The sequence below is a fragment of the Schistocerca americana genome, chromosome 11 (assembly GCF_021461395.2).
Source record: "Schistocerca americana isolate TAMUIC-IGC-003095 chromosome 11, iqSchAmer2.1, whole genome shotgun sequence".
Taxonomy (NCBI): Eukaryota; Metazoa; Arthropoda; class Insecta; order Orthoptera; family Acrididae; genus Schistocerca; species Schistocerca americana.
The window spans coordinates 13,519,051-13,541,298 of record NC_060129.1 but is presented as its reverse complement, the minus strand read 5'-3'; the positions used below and the strand labels follow the sequence as shown (position 1 = coordinate 13,541,298).

Here is a 22,248-nt window from a genome sequence, read left to right as displayed (position 1 = left end):
GCTGACGTTATCTTGAGAGAGACAGGTGGTGCTTAGTAATAGTGCAGTGTTTATCAGTTGTTACTCAGCTTTTGCAAAAACTGATCGTGAAGTATTTTACAGACTGAAGGGCTCCTCACGTTAGTTTACAGGTATCTCTCGTCGTTGTCCCGGTGTTACCAGAGTTGTCATACGCAGCACAAAATGGTATGTACAAATAAATGAACAAAGGATTGATTTTTTGTATTCTTTATTTGAAAGACCAACGCATATGGTGTAACTGCTTGTGCTTCCTGAATGCCGTATGTCAGCGTTGTGTCAGCATATCCACCAGCTCCTGGTTTCCCTCCTGCCTGGCGAGGTCCAGGGGGGTCCTGCCACGCTCATCCCGGGCCCCCCTGTCCGCCCCCGCCAGGAGGAGCTCAGCCGCCGCCTCTGCGTGACCCCACAGTGCCGCCCTGTGCAGCGGCGTCAGCCCCCATTGATCCCTGGCGTTGGGGTCAGCAGAGGCGCCGACCAGCAGCCGCACCACACCAGCGTGGCCATTGAATGCAGCCCAGTGCAGGGGCGTCCACTGATCCGAGGTCGCCCTGGCGTCGACCTCCGCGCCGGCGCCGACGAGGCAGCTGGCCGCCGCCACGTGACCCCTGCCTGCTGCCAGGTGCAGGGCGGTCCAGCTGCTCCCCCACTGCTCCTCCCTCGCCCCCACGTCCGCCCCCGCCGCCAGTAACTCGCGCAGCTGCTCCGCCGCGCCCTGCCTGGCCGCCTCTATCAGCCTCCTCCCTCTCTCCTGTTGAGAGAGGCTCCTGCACAAAACACCGACACTCTCTCACTCTACTACACACACACACACACACACACACACACACACACACCGAATGAAAGAAACCATCACAGACGCGAAACTTCCAGCAGCCCTCAATACACTTCTGCCTAGCCATGAGTTACAAATGTAGAAATCTTCCCTCTACGATACAGATCAACCAGCGTATGACAGACACATACCAGTATCCCACTATCGAAATCTGCAGCCGCTTCCCGTTAAAAATTGGTGCGCTCCATCTCATTACCAGCTGTTTTAACTTTTTCTCCTAATTCACTCTGAGGAGTCACCTCCTGTGACCTCAGCATCCTGCTGGTAACCGATCTTTGAGCTTCAGAGAAACACACCTCTAATGGTTACTTGTGTGTGGAGCAATCCCTCCCGACACTCGGGAAGAAAACATAGGTAACTAATGGCATCTCTGAGTACAGAAATACAACTTCCTCGTCTGTTAACAAAACGTAGATCGCAACACAGGCCAGACCACATCGAAGGAAAGGCTTAAATTGTCCAGTACAGCTGCACTATGTTTTGTTTAAAAACCGTATCGGACGGAATGTATGCGCCAATTGTGGATGAAGTTGTACACGAACACGCATTCACACGAACAGGCACCCACTTTTATATTTCTAAGAGATACGGGAACGCTTACATTTGATTCCTGTTCCCGTGTTAGTGCAATTTACTCCGTAATGTCGTGTTTTTCTGGACAGGGCAGTCGCTGAGGTGGGAGTGAGCGGCGCCAGGCTGTGTGGCCAGACTGGGTCGCCGGGACAGCACTGCGGAGCGGAGAGGGCGCACGACTTGACGGACACACTGTACCGCGTCCAGGGCAGGCGACCCTCACAAGCGACGCCCCCTACCGCCTGTCAGCGACTGTCCGACACATTTCAGTATGTGCTCAAAGTATTTAAGTAAAGTGTATTCCGTCTACGTACAATTGCGAGTAGTTTGTAATTTCGACCTGAGACCAGGTGTTTCCCCATGAAGAAGCAACCGCGTGCCTTCGAGCAGAGACCAGGTCGAATGTTAGGCTGAGCCGTGCGACAGCCGTGTCTGCAGACGCAGGCGGCTGCGGCGTGGCGCACGCGAGCTGCAGGGAGGGCCGAGCGTCGGCCGGGCTGCCCCCTGTACTCGGCTGGCTCGCCTGCAAGGGCTGCCGCCGTCTTCTCTGATGGCCGCACGGCCGCAGTTGACAGACTTCGGCTGCGGAACGGCAGTCGGCGCTACACCAGGATGTCGATATTTTTAAAAATATGGAGTGTCCAATACATCGATACTAATTAAAATGTCAATATCGACACTCGATTTCTTGAAAAAAGTGTGTATCGGCGGGCAAAATATCGGGACACTACTGCCTATAAAAATATCGGCTGCACATTGTAAATATACTGCTGGTTCTAGAGTTGTGGAACTATCGACTTATTATTACATGTTCTGTACATCAACAACCTATACACCGTGTATACGTGCACAAGGGGAAAAAGTTCACGCATTTTTCCTCGGCTTCTCGGTTAAAAATAGACTTTCTCCCGGCTCAAAATACACTTTTTCCGTGTTAAGCGACACTATACTCTTCCTCGCCATTGTAGAACTCAACAATTCTCTGACTGTTATACCGACGTACAATTTCCCGCCACATTAGAAAACGAAACTAAGCGGGGAAAAAAAAACGTTTTGCAAGACCTCTGATGTCGTCCATATGTTCCTATTATGGAGGTATAAATTCGGATTCCACCAAACACCGCATGTTACTTTCCAATGCATTGAAATCGAGATTGCGGTGAGCTTCTGTAAGCCAGCCATAGCTCAAGTCACGTGATCTCTGCAGGTGATGACAGCACACGACACGCGATGTAGTCAGCCAACAGCAAACATCACTCGTAAGTAGCGCCAACACACAAATAAGAAAAGTTTACAATTTAAATCAATATACACAGCGTTCACATATAATGTTTGTCTCAAAGATTAATAAGCTGCAAGAGAAGCTTGCACATATAATCTTGATCTTGTTTCCGCGTGTTACACTTCAACACATCACACAAACGTGTCAGTAAAATTTTTAATAACGCGATAAATGTCTGATCTTATGGACTGGAAATCCTTCTAAATGGTCCTCCTCAAAGAGTTATTTTTAAATGAGAGTCAAACGCTTTGTGATTTAATAAATTCATCGTACATTCTCGCACACAATCCACCTCGCGTAAAAGGAAATTTGCTTTGAATGTAACGCTTCTCGAACCACCATTCGCAGTATTTTCCCGCGACCTGCTAGAAATATGAGGTTCGTTTGAGCAGCTGACAGAGAGCGCCAGGTGGAAGGAGTCACCGCGCTTGCGCAGCTACGATGACGCAGGAGGCCCTCATGTTCCTACGTGTGAAACACTCTGAAAGATCTTACATTATGTCACGAAAGGAACAAGAGCATCGGGATTTCGTGCACCACACTCAAATGCACAATTCGCCTTAAAGCGCGCATTCCCAAGTCGAGATTCCGATGTAAATTTCCTTGCAGCACCAGTACTGCATTACATCATGTTTGGTTCTTTATTATGCCATAATGCCATAAGTGCACTTGATGCGCAGCGAACAGTTGAAACTAGGCAATAGTGTGAAATTAAACACTTTGTTTCAAATAAATTGACTGCCTGAGCGGAAAAGATTATTAAAAGCCCAATCTCTTTAGCGAACCTTGAAAAATAACTTGATTCTTCTGCAAAGCGATTACTTCTTGACTGTCAGAGAGGTGGAAATAAAATCTGAAACTCTTAACATACTTTAGCCTTCCTTGATTATGCGAACGTATTTTAACTCAGTTGATAGCTCCCTGTCACAAAAATCAGTTTTGTTTTAATTTAACGTGAGAGCAATAAACGAGGAGGAGACAGTAAAACCGCTGAAGGTATACACAGGCCACGTGGAGGCGACCCAGCCGCCCACCACAGCTCGGGCTGCTCTCTGCACCAGCCCCGGATCCACCGCATTTCCCAAGGGCGGCGACGGCAGACGGCGGCTCCCAGCCACACTTCTGTAACCACAACAGGGAGCAGGGACTGCTCACGCGCCACGCCACGCCACTCAACTGCGCATGCGCGAGAGGCAGCCCGCAACTGTTCAGACGAATCCAATTCAAACAGTCGTCACGTGACGCTCATCGGAAGCAATTTGTTGCTATCGAGCACTGCACAGTCTTCCTAAAGCCTTCGACATACTTTGCTTTTGACAGAAGCTTGTATGAGCACTGTGTTTTGTTGTTGTATGTGGCGCATTTCCTTCGCAACCAAACTTTTATTTTCGTTTCTTTTCTGTCGTTCATGTTTTGTTGCTGCAGTATTACTCTGCAGTAGCAGGATGAGAGAATTATTTCTCACCAATCAAAATGACAAAAATTTAACTGAAAACTAAAACAACGAAAACTTCCCGCAATTCTAAACAATTCCCGGTTTCCTGACAGATCAAAAAATTCCCGGGTTTTTCGCGGATCTCCCGGGTCGTATACACCCTGAGCTAGCACCCTGCCTATCCCCTTTAGAGCAAAAATTTAAAGCAGAACGTTGGACGTTCAGGCATACCGATAAACACTTCGCTAAAAATGCTACCTGCACGCAGGTGGCACAATGAAAGGCGCCTGATGGGTCCATCGTCCGCTTTAGTCACACATCGGGTTTCTCCGGAACACTTCATGCCCGCTTCCCTGTTCTTTCATTTCTGCAAACCCCAGCGACCTACCAGCTGCGTTCTCTTCACCGTGAACCACCATCACCTAGTCGATTAGATCTGAGGTCATTCATCCAAACATACTCAACAGAAAGTTGCTGGCAGATTAAAATTGTGTGCCGGACCGAGACTCGAACTCGGGACCTATGCCTTTCGCGGGCAAGTGCTCTACCGACTGAGCTACCCAAGCACGACTCACGACCCACCCCCACAGCTTTAATTCCGCCAGTACCTCGTCTCCTACCTTCCAAACTTCACAGAAGCTCTCCTGCGAACCTTGCAGAAGGATATTGCGGAGACATGGCTTAGCCACAGCCTGGGGGATGTTTCTAGAATGAATTCTATATACTCAACAGGTTCTTTTGCTATTGACTGGTGACTGGCCACTGATGTAGAATTACTACACAAGACAAACGACTGCTACATCGGAATAATGATGATGTACTTTTCACTGCGGTTTGACTTGGGTTTATTCGTATTTGCATCATAGTGGTGAAATATTGCATTAGTTTCCTTCAGCATAGTTCTATATGCTTCACGGTCATCAGGCGTGTAGTCTTCGAATGCTACGTTTTTTTCGGGTTAGCAGTTTCATGAATTCATTGCTGGCACTGAAAACTGCTACCTTTGACAGAAATGGTGTCATTGTTAAACGTTAGTTCGGAACCGCCCATGTAGTGCTTTCGACTGTCAAATCTTAAGCCAAATACTGTACGACGACACCACCCGAGCATTTTGATACTTTCAGCCCAACATAATGTGTTGTTTAGTTTCTAACAGCCTTCATGTCCTCCCGGTCTTCTTCCTCAATTTGCTACAACGAGGGCTCAAGCCTCTTACGTGTCTTTCGCGTGATCGGATCATCATCCACTAATAAACTTCTTTCAAAAGGTTATTCCTCAGTTGTAGGCGGAATAGGACACACATTGTCATAATTCCCTTCCTAAGGAACTAGCTCTTTCAACCTCTCGATTTTTCGCTATAGCACCAGTAACTTCTTTCTCTAAAGCATTCAGTTTATCCGTCACAGGCTGGACGCCTTTCTTATACTCCTCGTATTCTAATATCGGCTTCGTCTTCCACTCTTTGAACTAACTTTTCAGTTGTTCAAACGTCCTGTTTTCTTCGCTTGTTTAACAAGCTTTTAATCGTACTTTGCAAATATATTTAAGGAGAAATTTTAAAGTCTCACGTTTACTGTGATTTTTATCGTCGATAAACCGTAAGAATTTAACAGAATTCGATATCGTCAACGTCACAGCCATTGACATTCTTGTAACCTTTATATATCTTAAGTGTGCCTTTCAGCGTTTCATAGTCCTCGTAATTCGGCACATTGTTGTATCAATGTGGTAAACGAATCTTACACTCGCAATGCATTTCCGTAACGAGTAAAGCAGAACACGTACTGCAGTAATTTACACGGCGCAAACCTCGGCGACATCTGTTGACGGAAGAGAGCAGCTGCTGACAACGCCGCCACATCCTGCTTCTCTTAGTGTGCCACAGATTACAACAGGGAATGCTTTGCAGCGGTTCGTGCGCACAAACTGTGTCACGAAAACTGAATTAGCAGAAACACGGATTAAAAAAATATATAATGTGTAACAAAATTTTCAACAATACTATTAAACATGGAAGGAGCAACACTTGGTAACCATTTGGTAAAGTATGACTGGTTTTAGAAACTGCAGATTTTGCTGAGAACAGATTTTCAACCTACAGTCCATAATTCGTCATAGATTTACAAAGTCCAAAGATATAGTTGTAATATTTATGTATTTTAAAAATGCATTTCACTCGGTTTATAGCGAAACACTTGATAAATGAACAGAGAATCTGGCATCAAATCTAAATTAGCAAACCTTATTCGTTGAAACGTTTGCAAACACCACATCAAAAGTAAATTTTTGGGGTGCTATATCGAAGGCATTCGGCATAAAAACAGGTGGAAGGAAAGGTAATGGCTTGTCTCCACTCCTCTTAACTGTGCACTAGAGAAAAGAATAAAACTAGTAAGAGAGTGGAAACAAAAACTGAAAGAGCAGAAGCTATCACCAGTCAGACTGGGAACTAAAAACAAAGGTATTGAAATTCACTGTTCAGCATTTGCGAATGATTTTGCCATTCTTTCTGAAAATCTAACAAATGTTGGAATACAAATCAGTCTCTTAGAAGAAATAGCCAACAAAGCAGGTTGAATATCTTAGACAAATAAAATTTATGACAAATATAAAAAATGCTCTGGAATCCATAGCAACAGATATTGGCCAGATAAAGATGGTAAATAAATTTAAATATTTGCACTTGTGAAATAACAAGGAATATCTGCACCAAAAGATGCCTGTCTAAAAATTTGAAGACACAGCACTACAACACAGTAGAAAAACCAGAGTTTCTTTATGGAAATTAATGTTTAGTACTGAACTACGAGTTATGCAAAACTGAAGTCCTAGAAAGAAATTCGAAAAATATTTGGGCCACCAAAAAATACAGAGGTATGGAAATCAAGAAGCAATGAAGAAGTTTATCGTAGCATTGAAAAAATGGAACACTACAAAAGAGGCAATTGCTGTTTTTTGGACACTTACACAAAATGAACAGCAAGAGGTTAACCAAACAGATTTTTAGATATCTTTGGGACAAGAAGTCAACAATAGCCTGGACTCAAGAAGTTAGGAAAGATATGGAAAGAAACAACATGAGTGAGAAAGATGAAACAGAAAGAGAGTTTCAAGAGGGAAGCGTAAAAAATTGAAGGATTCCAAGGCAAGAGGGAGAAAAAGACATGTCAAAATGGTCCCAGGATAGAAAAAGGATATGTAGTGTTAAAAGATGAAAGAATACTAAAGGAAAAAGAAAGAACAACAAAGGAGGCACTGAAACTGGTGCGTGGTCCTTAGATGAGCCAAATGAAGAAAAAAACTTAAAGGTTAAAGAAAATAAAACTTAAGGAATTAAGAGCCCTTGCATAAGACTTCACAATCAAAGGTTTGTACAAAATGAAGAAAGCAGCACTTGTTGAAGCTATAGAATGAGTTTCCTCAGCAGCAAATGATAGTGGTTTGTTTAACTACGGAGACTTTTCTCCGAAAACTTCTCGTGAACTGAAAAAAATAGTAAGGAAAAGTAGGGTCAAAGGTTACTCTGTAGCACATACAAAGAAAAGCCTACTGGACTTGGTGAACTCAGAAAAGGAACGTTTGGAAGCAATTCGGCACATTCAATTCTCTACAGAGGTTTTCGAAGAAGAAAAACGGCGCGGCTCCACGAAAACAGGAAAACTAGGCCAAATATTTCTGCTCAAAAAAGAACTGTTCACTTCAGTGAAAGAAAAGAAGCTACCGCTCGAGACCCAATCCTGTGATCGTACAGTATTGTTAAGGAAATAACGTTTGGCAGACAGCTGATATCGTTACAATCAAAGACTCTAAGAAAGGTAATCCCGAGTAAGTAATGAAAGCTGTTAAAAAGGCTATACAAATGCAGTAAGAAAATTGCCCGATTTCAAGCAATGAGATGAAATGAAAATAGTTGCTGAAAACTATTTTAATCAATCAATTTCATCGAAAAGGAATTTAAATTCAACGATTCACACCTACTTGATCAGATTGAAAGAATAGTAACGTCCAATGATCCAATTTTTTCAGAAAAAAACACGTCGAAATATTTTCAAGTCAAAAACACGTCGAAATATTTTCAAGTCAAAAACACGTCGAAATATTTTCAAGTCAAAAACACGTCGAAATATTTTCAAGTCAAAAACACGTCGAAATATTTTCAAGTCAAAAACACGTCGAAATATTTTCAAGTCAAAAACATGTCGAAATATTTTCAAGTCAAAAAATGTCGAAATATTTTCAAGTCAAAAATATGTCGAAATATTTTCAAGTCAAAAATATGTCGAAATATTTTCGAGTCAAAAATATGTCGAAATATTTTCAAGTCAAAAATATGTCGAAATATTTTCAAGTCAAAAATATGTCGAAATATTTTCAAGTCAAAAATATGTCGAAATATTTTCAAGTCAAAAATATGTCGAAATATTTTCAAGTCAAAAATATGTCGAAATATTTTCAAGTCAAAAATATGTCGAAATATTTTCAAGTCAAAAATATGTCGAAATATTTTCAAGTCAAAAACATGTGGTGTCCCATATCAAAGCCTATACTACTGGCATAGTTTGAAACAGTGCTATAAAACTGAAAAAAATCAGGTAACGAAATTTCAAATACTCGCACCCTGTCCTGACAGCTTTACTTCCGCCATTACCTCGTCTCCTACCTTCCAAATTCTGCACACTCCTCTGCAGAGTGAAAATTCACTCTCGTAATATCAATGCCTTAACACAGCAGTACACAACCATGTCGAATGTTAATCTAGTCGGTAAATTTGTTGGAAATCTATTTGTTGTGCTGCGACAAGCTGGAGGTGCTCTGCCCCCTACGATTGTTTCTCGTGTGCGCCATCTTGCAAGGGCAGTAGGTAGTAGTTACCTCAAAGCAAACGAGAGCAGGAAAATAGGCATAAGAGAACTACAAATGCAGTATGAGCACTGCTTCTGACCAATGACTGGTTAAAGCAAGTTTCTTTTGATCGTTCCTGGTCTGCGTACAGAAATGATACTCCCTCAGAGTAAACTATCCCTCCTGAAAGGAGTGCAATATTGTAATTTGTATCATTGGAAGATTTTGCCTCTAGATGTTTTGTTTGTTCTGTGCCTATAAAACGTATTATCGCATTATCTGAACGTGCACCTCGAAGGAAGACCAGTTTCACGGTTTAAGGTCTACGACAGTGTTCACCTTCGATCTCGATGGTGCGAACCTTTGTGACCACTGGGACGCGCTGTTTTTCATTTGGTGCTTGTGGTTCAAGTTAATTATCTGTCCTGAACATTTTTCTAACGTCAACGATGTCTATTTTGTTATGTGTAATACGTGTGTCTCATAGGAGGTTTATATCTGTACCTCTTGGACACTCACTTTCTGTAGCCCTCCTCATGAAGATGGTGAAACATTAGCAGCTAATATTTTTCCCCCATCACAACTATTAATACTATCCAATGAGCCTCACTGAAGACTGAATTTGTGATCTCGCTCTCAAGAGGTTCCCTGTGAGAACTTCCAAACAGTTGTATACTCACTCATGTGACATGTAGGTTTCATTGAATAACAGTGCACTGACACCGTGGCTCCGAACCCACTTCCTTCGGAACTAATTTCTAAGATACATTAACACCATCAAGAGCAGCAGGTACATTAAATACACATATAAAACGAAGAAATAATTTTTCCTGACAACTGTAAGCTAAGCTTTATGGAAAATTTCAAGAATGCTTAAATTAGATGTTTTTAGTGTAATATTTGGTTGACGCGGCACTGAGTGTTCAGGCCGGCAGCACTCACCGGAGGCGAGAGACGGCCGCGTCGTCTGGTGGCGGCGGAGTGTGGCGGGCAGCCACGGCAGGAGAGCGTCCGGGGTCGCCGAGTGGCCGAGTGGCAGGGCTGGGCCTGCTGGAGCCACGGCCCGCGCTGCAAACAGGGGGCGGCTGTTCAGAGTGGGGCGCAAACCACAGCCCGAACGTAGGGGACAGCGACTGTGCTGCACTGACAGCACGACTGCCGGGCAGAGTTTTGGAAGCAGTTCAAGTCAGCTAGCTGTGACTTGCTTCTGAGATTATTTGGAACCTAATGTATGGAAGCTGAATATCAGTAACAGGGGAGGGGGGGGGGGAAATAGGGGAAACAATCGGTCAAGTTCTGTGAACTTACGAGGGTCGTTCATTAAGTAATGCCCCACTTTTTTCCCCATAATGTATTTATTGTTAAGAGTCAGAATTTGGTGATATACATCGACACGTCTTGCTCGTGTCCACTGTAAGACTGACACACTCATCCTCTTCAAAGTCTGTTCTCCGTAGAAAATCTTTAAGCGGCCCAGAGAGATGGAAGTGCGAGGGTGCCAGGTCCGGACTGTAGCGTGCATTATCATATTAGAGCGAGATTTCTGATGGATTCTTGTCCGATTGAACACGTCGGTAACGGTTCTCGTGTTCGAGTCTTCTCATATGGCCCTGAATTGATGGTTGACCCTCTTGGCATCACATCCACAGAAATGACGCCATCACAATCCCAGAAGACTGTCACCGTGACTTTTCTGGCAGAGGGGTTTGTCTCTAATGTCTTGTTTTGTCACTAATAAGGTTGACGCCACTGCATGGACTGCCTTTTTGTTTCTGCCACAAAGTGGTGCTCCCAGCTTTCGTCCCCCGTAACAATCCGTTAGAGAAAGGCGTCTCCGTCGGTCTCGAAACGCTCTAATAGTTCAGATGAAATGGCCCTTCTTTGACTCGTGTAGCCCGCAGTGAGCGTAAATCGAATCCATCGCGAGCACCGCTATCTGAATAGCCGAGATCCCTGATCATTGCAGACGCACTTCCAATGCTGACCGACAACTGTAGAGCCAATTGTCAAGTTTTGATGCACCGGTCGGCACGAATAATGGCATCTGCACGATTCAGCGTGTCTGGATAAGTATTGGCACTTAGAATAGCTTATGCTCTCTATGTTGAGATGGCAGATTCGGACCGTAGGTCCAAGTTTCCTTGTTGGCATATCCTTAGGAGGACATTTTTTGTGTCTACTTGCATAGTCAGGAGAACCTTTCACGGTTTGTCCGACTGCCATTATGTGCTAGCTCATTTAGTGTTACCCGGGGTGCACCACGTGGAGGCGAGCTAGCTTTACACCCTTGTTTTTAGTTTCTCTGCTGTTTTCATTAGGTGACCTTTGAAAGAGAGTGTGTGACCCTCGATAGAACACTCTCTTTCAAAGGTCACCTAATGAAAACAGCAGAGAAACCAAAAACAAGGAATAACATTATACAGAAGCTCTGTGGAACGACATGGGGAGCGGCAGCTACTACGTTACGGACATCAGCCTTAAGTCTCGTCTTCTCAGCTGCCGAATATTGTGCGCCGGTATGGCTAAACAGCTCCCACACCCATAGAATCGATGCACAGCTCAATAACACAATGAGAATGATCGCTGGTGTAATAAAGACTACACCCGTGGAATGGCTCCCAGTACTAAGCCACATACCACCCCCTAACCTACGCCACACAAACGCTCTTATAAGAGAGTACAAAAAGATAATGAGCAATCGGAATCTACCCATCCATGAGAATTTTGAAGATGCCACCCAAAGCCGCCTACGCTCCAGAAGGTCACCCATCAGAACCGCAATAGCCACGTCTGCAACAGAGGAAGAATTCAACATAACCAGCGCCTGGCACCAAGAATGGTCCTTAAAGAACATCAGCAAACTTCCATGTATCTCCCAGAAGCCTCCAGGTTTTGACTTATCACGCAAAACCTGGGCAACTTTAAACAGAATTAGAACTAAACATGGCAGATGCGCCTATTCCCTCTACCAGTGGGGCATGACAGAATCGCCGCTATGTCAATGTGGAGAAAATCAAACTATTCAGCACATAATAGAAGACTGCCCCAGGACAGCCTATGATGGGACTCCAGAAGATTTCCTGATGGCGACTCCAGAATCAATTGCATATATTAACTCATTAGATGTTTGTAATTACTTCCAAACTACTATAACTTCGTGTAACTACTGTAACATGTGTATTATGTGTAATTTTGTATAATTCTGTATAACTATTGTAATAACTGTAAGAATATCTAATGCCAAATTATTACAATTTTGCATATTGATTGTAATAACAATTGTGTCTAAATGCCATACGCTAAATAAATAAGCATGTCTGGAGCAGCGGCTGCAGCAGGACGTCCCAAGTGTGGCTGATCGTGGAGCTTGTTTCTGCATTTCCTGAGCGCGCAACTTTCACCACCCGTTGCCCAACTGTGCTATCAACCGCAGCATTGCCACGCACTGCACACAAACGTTTATGGATGTTCACCACGGTTTCTTTTCTTGCGCACAAAAACTCAATAACAGCATGCTGCTTGTAATGGATCTCATATGCAGACGCCATTTTGACGCTGTACTACTGCTCTGCCATCTGCCAGAATGGTTCGAAACTGCAATGGCAAACAAAAAACATCAAATGGGAGGCACCAACAAGGACATCTGTCTATGTATAATAATGGCATTTTTAAAAATTTTTAGGCATTGCTTATTGAACGACCCTCGTACAATGAAAAACACATGAAGCTTGTCACAGATACACAGGAGTTGTTTGATAAACTGCCATTTAGATCAACAGTGGATAACTAACATACAGTATTTTTTGACGCCTGAGGGAATGAAGGAGATGATGGCCAGGAATTACAACAGCTATACTGTAAAACTTACAAAAGAGTTGTTTCAAAATTTGCTTCTGACTAAAGCAGACAGAACCATATATGCATGTAATGTCTCTTGATAGCAGAGGTGATGTACTTCTTCCTCAAACATCAATTTTCATGTTAAATTAAGCTGGACAAAACAGACAGAAGATTCCAGTACAGGCTACCGCTAGAAGAAAAAATGGATTACACAGGCTAGGCAATATTGTTTCACGAACAATGTTTCTAAATTGTTGAGTTACCAGTAGTGTAACACATTCAAGAAACTCCAAAAAGAAAAGAAAGTCTTAATATGAAGCATATGAATCTGAGAGACAGAGGGTAACAAATAATACTTGGATCTAATCGTCACACCAATATTGACGGTGTGGAACATGCTGGAGACTCAAATAGACAGATAGGAAATATAATCTGCCACACCCTAGTGCAAGGAAACTGATGTGATTCACTGGAGTGGTCTCCGGTAATGCCGGAGAGAATTGCAGCCCTGGCAGAAGGGTAGACATTTGACACCTGCCCCTCCAGCATCAAGTACAGTGAGAACTAGAGCACACCATACCTGGAACAGAGACGAGATTGTGATTGTCAGGCCCAGCATTGTGTGTGACCACGGTACTGTGCTGACTGAATTACTGTCTCCGCTCACATCTTCTGTACTGGATATCTGACTGGATGGTTACTGGTTGATTGGGGTTGAAGGGACCAAACAGCAAGGTCATCAGTCCCTTGTTTCAAATGTGGTCCATTCAGACAGTTTGACATCTCATGACAGTCAGAACGATAAAAGGGAGAAGGCTAAAAACGTAAAACAGCAGTCGTGTCGTCAACAGTAAAAATAAAATGAGTGCTGTCAGCAAGAGAGCGACCCCATGGCTATGCTAGAGGCAGGAAGTATCCCACGTCTGAAGCAGCAGGGTCAAGACTACCTGCTATTTGAAAGCATTCAACCGCTAGAATGTAGAAGTGCATATGGCAAAAGGAGACTAACAAATTCTAAAAAGTGAAACAGAGTAAAAAGGGGAAAAAAAGAGGATCTTGGCCAAGGAGGTGAAACGGGAATTCCAAACACAGCTTACAGTGGGAGATACCCCAACCCTCACTGCCATGCCCTAACGCCAAAGGGGGATTAAAAACCTTAAAATTGAGAATAAAAACCACTTTCCCAGTGGAAACAGAGAACCAGTTCGACTATCCAGAAATCCTCATCCAAGGTTAAAGGTAAAGCACGGGGAAATCTGTACTTAGTACAAAAGAAGAGGGCATTCCACCAAAATGTGGGTTACGGGCTCAACGACCACAAAGTGAGGGTGGCTCATTACGCAAAAGAAAACCGTGTGAGGTCAGCCTGGTATGGCCGATGCAGAGACAACACAGTGTGGTTGAGTCCTTTTGAGAGAGGCGGAAGGAAGAACGCCACGGGCCAGGTGTCACCTTAATCGCACGAAGTTTATTAGACACGGAGGTAGCCACCCAAGAGTTGGCCCATGATTGTGCGAAGTTGGATTTGATGTGAAACCGTAAATCCACTGCAGGAGGAGTTACAGAGAACTGGGGGGGGGGGGGGGGGAGTGACTGCTCCCCCAGCCAAACAATCAGCAAGCTCATTACCTGGGATACCCACATCACCAGAGACCTTAAGGAAGTCAATGGAACAAGCAGCACAGTGAAGATCAGAGAGATGGTCATGGATGGCCGAGACCAAGGGATGGCGGGAAAAACTCTGGTCAACAGCCACAAGGCCACTCATTGAGACCGTACATAACAAAATGCGGTTGTGCTGGGACTGTTTAATAAAAGTAAGGGCCTGGGAAATTGCCATCAATTCCACAGTAAACACCCCACATGTAGGTGGCAGCAGATGATTTTCCGTGCGAACAGAGGACATGAAAGCATATCCCACACGGTCAACAAATTTAGAGCCATCGGTGTAAAAAACAACATCCCGAAACTCCCATAAAATTTGGCAGAAAAACCAACGGAACACCATGGGGGGAATGGACTCTTTTGGACCTCAGCGGAGATCCATCCGAATTTGGGGAAGAAGAAATAACCAAGAGGGGGTGGTGGGAAGGGAGCATGGAAAACAGGACACAGAAGGAAGCTGAAAATCACGGAGAGACGCAAGGGGGATCCCAACCGGTAAACCCGCCCGAGAGTGGGAATCAGATGAGTGACATCCATGGGCTAGGAACAGGAAAGAAAAGGAAGGATGAGTGGGAGAGGAACAGACAGCGATTGCATAAAAAACCAGAAGCTGGGACCACCAAACAGAAAGGGGGAGGGGATCCCAGCTTCAACCAGGAGACTATCAACAGGGCTAGTAGGGAAGGCAATAGTGGCCACACGGATACTGCAATGGTGACCGGATCCTGCAGGTGCAGTGTGGAAGGAGCAGCCAAACCATAAACTTGACGACATAGTCCAAGCGAGACAGCCCAACTTGACGACATAGTCCAAGCGAGACAGCCCAACTTCACGACATAGTCCAAGCGAGACAGCCCAACTTGATGACATAGTCCAAGCGAGACAGCCCAACTTGACGACATAGTCCAAGCAAGACAGCACTAAAGCACGATAAAGGCGGATAAGGATGGAGCTGTCTGCACCCCAAGAGTTGTGGTCAAGGAAGTGAAGGTGAAGGACTGAGTTTACGGAAACATCCTTCAGAAGTCTGATATGAGGCAGCCAAGTGAGCTAGTTGTCAAAAAGATGACCTGGGAAACGAAACTGTGGGACCACAGGTAATCGTTGTGCATCGAGGTAGAGCTCTGGATCAGGGTGGATCGTACTACGGCGACAGAAGTGTACCACCCACAATTTTAAAGGAGAGAATTGAAACCTGGGTGAGAGGGTCCATGCAGAGGCATGCCGTATAGCTCCCTGGAACTGCTGCTCTGCAGAGGCCATTGAAGAGGAACAAGCCCAAATGCAGAAATCATCCACATACAGAGCAAGGGCGACCTAAGGACTGACAGAGGCCACAAGTCCATTGATAGCAATGAGGAAAAGAAGTACACTCAATACAGAACCCTGTGAGATGCCAGTCTCCTGGGTCCATGGAGAATTAAGAACAGTACCAACCCAAACCCTGAACGATCGGTAGAACAGGAACTGGCGGATAAAAATCGTGGGGGGGGGGGGGGGGGGAGGGGGGGGGGTGGACTCCACTGATTAAGTGTAAGGAAGACGTAATGGCATCAAGCCGTGTCATGAGCCTTGCAAAGGTCAAAAAATACTGCAACCAAATGGCGGTGCTGGGAAAAAGACTGTCGAACTGGCGATTCCAAGCTTAATAAGTAAATGATCGATCGGAGACCGTCCCTCTCAGAAGCCACACTGGTAACGTGACAATAGATTCTGAGATTCAAGGACCCAATTGAGCCGACGGGCTACCACCAGTTCAAATAACTTGCAAACAACATTTGTCAGAATAATTGGACAATAGCTTACGACAAACAAAACCATGATGCTATCCCTCCACTGAGAAGGAAGTCACCCTGGAGCCAAATACGGTTAAAAACTGGACAAGATGTTGCCGTTGTAGAGCACTGAGATGTTGAAGCAGTTAGTTATGAATTGAGTGAGCCAGGAGCTGTATCATGAGAAGAAGAAAATGTGAAAAGAGATTCCCATTCATAAAAGGTTCGTTGTAAGATTCTGACTGACAACGGGTAAAATTTAAGGTGGAAGCTTCGGACCACTGTTTCTGGTGCAGGAAAGATGCCGGTTAGGAGGTTGTTGATGATGATGATGCTGTTGCAAAATGGGTCGCCAAATGTTCCGCGAGAATCAGCGGGTCCGTACGAAGACCATCTGTGAGGGTGGACTGCCAGTGGCAACCTTGGAGAGAGCGAAGTATAGCCCATACCCGTGACGTAGGGACAGTAGGAGCGAGGGAAGAAACAAAGCATTCCCAACACATCCGTTTGCTCTGTTTGATTAAGTAACGAGCTTTAGCACGAAGGCGTTTGAAGGTAATAAGGTTGGCAACTGAAGGGTGCCTCTTAAGGTGTTGCAAAGCTCGATGCCAATCACGAATGGCAATGGCAATGGCCGTACTTCACCACGGGACTTGCTGGCGGCGAAATGGTCCAGATGAGCGAGGTACAGCAAAACTAGCAGTGCAAACAATCGCGTCACTCTTCATGTAGGACGTCATCAGTACAACCTGACAAAGAGGGAGAAAACACAACCTGTGCAGTGTATAGATGCCAAAAGGCGCGTTGGAAAGACCAATGAGGTAGCCTGCCCATCGGTGTGCGGGAAGGGAGTGAAAGAATCAATGGGAAATGCTCACAATCACAAAGGTCGTCGTGTGGCGACCAGTGTAATGAAGGGAAGAGGGAGGGAGAAGAAAGAGAAAGATCGATGGCAGAAAAGGTACCATGACTGGCACTGAAATGAATAGGGGAGCCATCATTAAGAAGGCACAAGTCGTGGTCTGCAAGAAACTAGTCTATGAGAAGACCTCGTCTAGATGGAAATGCACTGCCCCAAAGGGATGGTGAGCATTAAAATCCCCGAGAAGGAGGAAGGGAGGAACAAGTTGCAGAAGAAGGGCTGTTATGCCAGCAGGTGTAGGTGTTCTGTCAGTGGGGGGGATAAAGATTGCAAACCGTCCAGGTGGACTTTAACAGCAACCGCTTCCAATATAGTTTGAAGAGGAATCCACGTGCTAGCAACGTCTGTACGGCCCAATGTACAAATGCCACCAGTGGCCCGCACGGGGCCAACCCAATTTCAACAGAAAACACGGAACCTAGAGAGGGTTTGTGAGTGATCATCAGTAAAATTATATTCCTGTAGAACCAAACAAGCTGCAGAGTAAGACGAAATAACGGATTTCCACTCCGGTAAGTAATTGTAATACCCATTACAATTCCATTGGATAACCACAGAACAAGGATTCAAATGGGGGTTGAACAGGCTAAAGCCAGTCACCAACTGTCACCGACAAGGAGGGGGTGACATCCATGAACAACAAGTCAGAATCGGGTTGCGAAGCCAAGGATGGGACCTCTGGAGACACCAGAGGCTCCTTGTCCTGGGACTTAGGTTTCTTCTTCTTTTCTGTTTGAGACCGAGGAGAGCTGAGTGGCATAAAGGAGCCAGCTGCAACAAGATCGGGAACAGAAAGAGATCGGGCAACCTGGGGGCCCCACAGACTGTGGTTTTCGCAGTCATCGCGTGGCAGCATTGGTTGCATGGCAGCATAATTTTGGCCTGGAAGGGATATCCCAGGAGGGGCGCCCTTGAGCAGCAGACACCGAAGAAGTGGGACACTTCTCTGGCTGGAGAGAGGGGAACAGTGCACAGAGGTGTGGGAGCCACAAGGGAGGGGGGGGGAGGGGGGGGATTCAGGACTGGGGTATGGAAGGGTGAGGAAGGGTGAGGACGGGTGAGGAAGGGGTGAAAATAGAACTAAAGCACAACTAGCGTCATGGACACTGGGTGAAGACATGCTTACTTCTTACGAGCCTCAGTGTCAGTTAAACGATCAACGAACTTATACTCCTATATCTTCTTTTCCTTCTCATATACTGGGCAATCTGGTGAACGTGGCAAATGATTGCCATGACAGTACACACAGGAGGGGGAACACACGAACTCCCCTCATGGAGCGGACATTCAGTCACCACAGAGAGGGGCCTGCAAACAGCAGGAAGACGTGTCCAAAACACAAGTACTTAAAACACCTCGTAGGAGGTGGTATGTACGGCTTCACGCCAAATCAATAAAGAATAATCTTTATGCCACATCAATAACCAATAATCTTTACTTTCTCAGGGAGGGTATCCCCTTCAAAGGCCAGGACAAAGGCACCAGTATCAATGTGATTGTCCTTCGGACCCTTCTGAACATGCCGAACAAAGTGAACACCCCGTCGTTCAAGATTGTTCCGAAGTTCCTCATCAGTTTGAAGGATGAAGTCCCTGTGAAAAATCACACCTTGTACCATATATAGAGACTGGTGGGGGGAGGGGAGGGTAATGGACACAGGAATTGTGCCAAGATGGTTACAGGCACGAAGGGCTGCAGACTGGGCAGCTGATGTGGTTTTGATCAGCAACAAACCCGACCGCACCTTGTTCAGGGAGTCCACTTCCCCAAACTTATCTTCAATGTGTTCCACAAAAATATAGGTTTGGCATTGCTGAAAGTATCCTCGTCAGTCCTGGTGCAAACCAGATAGCGGGAAAAAGGTTTCACCCCTAGCCGATGGGCCTGACGCTCCTCCAAGGGTGTAGCCACGGGAGGGAAGGCCGAAGGTGCAGGAGAAGCAGCACTAAAAGAATCAGTTCCACGGGGAGAGACGGCCGCAAAAGAATGGCCTGAGTTCTGGATCCGTATGCGGTGTCCGCCCTGATATCACCCACTCCAATCAGGGGCTCTCCTCACGTGCGCCACCCAGCCACAGCAAGGGCCGTCTGGCACAGCAGCCATTGCTGGGAGATCGAATGCACCAGGATGACAAGCTACCACTGCTAGCCTTACCTGAGGTGGTCACAGCACAGATATCAGAAGTGTGATCCCTGTGTGTTCAGGGGGCTCAACGAAAAGGGTACATAGTGACCCAACCACACCGTCTGGCTACCGTGCTGGCTATGTACCCTAGCATCAGACGACGACGTGAAAGAGCAGGTGGAATGAACTAGGAGGGCAAACGTCGGAGACACTAGGTAAGGTGCTCGTACCCAAATGGCTCACACGACGCAATACAAATTTAGTAATGGAGGCCAATCCCCGGAGGGGGACCAGGGAATGCCAAAAGGATGAGGTGATTATGCAGCAAAGCCAAATTACAAAACCAACATAACCAGGAGGATAGCGGGGCCAACATAAGCAAGGACTCCAAGAGAGGGAGAGGAGGGGGCAAAGGAGCAAGGAGAGGAAAGGAGGGTAAGGGCAAGGAAATGCAGCCCTGGAAAGAAGAAAGACTGCACTAGCTTGGCACCCCGTGCTCACCAAGCAAGTACTCATGAAAGAATCTTGAGACCCCCCAGTCAACAGCTTTGTCAAAAGTGGGTGGAGCAGCAGACAGGTTCAGGACACTCTTGCCATTGGGTTTGGAAGCTTCCACTTAAGGCAGATGAATCAGCAATGATAAAAGGAATGAGGGAAGACAATGGAAACCACTGCATTAGACACATGAAGTGCATCAACAGGAGATGTGGCCGGTAACTGACAAAAGTATCATGATGATCTTGGCAAGAGATTCCTGACTAGTGCCTATTTGGATACCTGGGGAGACTGCCGTGACCACGAGAAAAAGATTGAATGACCAACAAAAGGATGACATTATATGAGTCAAGACGTGGAACGTAAGGAGTTTGAATGCAATAGGAAAGCCAGACAATAACAAAAGGGAAATGCTAAAGCTCGATCTGGATGCGGTGGTGGTCACTGAAGTGAAATGGAAAGAAGGCAAGGACTTCTGGCCAGAAGAGAATGGGTTAATATCAACAGCAGCAGAAAATGGCGGAACAGGAGTAGGATTCATTATGAGTAGGAAGCTAGGGCAGACAGCGAGCTACTGTGAACAGGTCGGTGACAGGGTTCTTCACAACAGAATCGACAGGAAACCAACAGCAGCACAGGCAGCGAGAGTTCAGGTATACATGCCGACATCACAAGTTGACAATGAAGATGTAGAGAAACTATATGATACTCAACACTTAATCCAGTACGTAAAGGGAGATAAATATTTAATAGTCGGGGGGGGGGGGGGCAAAAAAGCAGTTGTAGGGGAAAGAGTAAAAGAAAGGGTTACAGGAGAAGACAGACCTGGTACTAGGAATGAGAGAGAAGAAAGACTAGTTGAGATGTACAATAAACCTCAGCTAGCAATAGCAAATACTCTCTTTGAGACACACAAGAGGTGGTGGTACACTTGGAAAAGGATGCGAGATATGTGAAGATTTCAGTTACATACCATCATCTTCAGGCAGAGATTCAGAAATCAGATACTGGACTGTAAGGTGTACACAGAAGCAGATACGGATGCAGATCACAATTTAGTAGTTTTGTTCAATGACTTGATGCTAAAATCTAGATTAGTGGGCTCTACACATGCTTTATAAGAGAACTAATCAAATGTAGACAGATTCCTTAACCAGTGAAATTATCCCCTCAATGATTTGTTTACTTAACATAACTGCTAACAAAAAGAGCTGAATATGGAGCTTTGATAAACCAGTCATGACAGACCAATGACAGCATTGTGAGCTGTAAGGAGAGACAGTCACAACACACACACACACACACACACACACACACACACACACACACACACATTATTGTTAAAGACAGAATAACGTCTTGCCCCGGGCTCACCTGGCTTCTGCTGGTGGCTCACCAAGCAGCCGACTCACTTCGACGATGTCTTTTGGGTACTCGAGCACGGCGTCTGCCCAGCCCTGCGTCGCCATTGCTTTGTAGTCGTGGGCCCTTATGAACTGGACGGTGGCTGCAGTTAGGCTGGGGCACGAGTGCCTCACCGCCAGCACAGCTGCAGCCGCCGCCGTCTCCACCTCCAGCTGCGCCGCCACCTGCTGTTCGCAGGCGGCCTTCAGCGCGGACATTCCGTATTTGTCGGCTGCCATCAACAGCTCCCGGGCCGTGTCGGTCAGCTGGGGTGCCTGCAGGGTGTACATGTAAGACAGCAGCTGCCTCAGCACCGGGCCCCCCACGTCCGCGATTCTGACCTCGCCGCAGCTGGCCTCCAGCGTGTCGTGCTGGAACATGGCTCGGAACACGGGGCTCCTGGCGGCCAGGACCGCGCGGTGCGCCGCCAGCCGCGTCCCTCCCGCCACCAGAGTCACGACCGCGCCGTCGCCCGCGTCCAGCAGGGCGCCCAGGTCCACGGCCGCCGTCCTCTGAACCTCAGCAGCTGCCGACATGGCGGAAGGTCCTGAAACACTGCGCCACCGAGCCCACCTTACACGGCACCCTCCACACTTGTATGACGCACGTGCAGACCAGTACAGCAGCTGCTAATTTTTTGTATTTTTTTTGTGGTTTTAGGGCGCACAACTACAATGGTCATCAGCGCCCAGACTACATTAGGAATGCACAGCGAGGCACTAGGTTAAAACAGCAATTAAAATGGAAAACACGATAAAAGACATTGACAGGCATAGGATTAAAAAAACAGCAGAATCAAATCTCTCTAGACAGGTTTGTCAAGTGGATAAAACGAAGAACGCGAGCAGCTGCTCCTGGGTCATCCGCTAAAATGGCATCCAGAGTACACGGCAGGCCAAGATCAACGGGCAGTGTATTAAAATTCGGACAGGACGTTAAAGTGTGGCATACCGTCAGCAATTCCCCACATGGGCAGAACGGCGCCGGCACAGCCATCAGCAGATGGCGATGGCTGAACCGGCAGTGTCCAATTCGTAA

General features: G+C 46.0%; 1 protein-coding gene across 1 annotated transcript; it reads right to left on the bottom strand.

Moving 5' to 3' along the window:
- Positions 1-286: 286 nt before the first annotated feature.
- LOC124553926 (poly [ADP-ribose] polymerase tankyrase-1-like) lies at positions 287-21,746 on the bottom strand. Its single transcript, XM_047127948.1, has 3 exons — positions 21,181-21,746; positions 9,928-10,053; positions 287-785 (listed from the first exon to the last, which is right to left on the bottom strand). Exons 1-3 carry the CDS (start codon positions 21,744-21,746, stop codon positions 287-289), a joined length of 1,191 nt encoding a protein of 396 aa, XP_046983904.1.
- Positions 21,747-22,248: the final 502 nt, after the last annotated feature.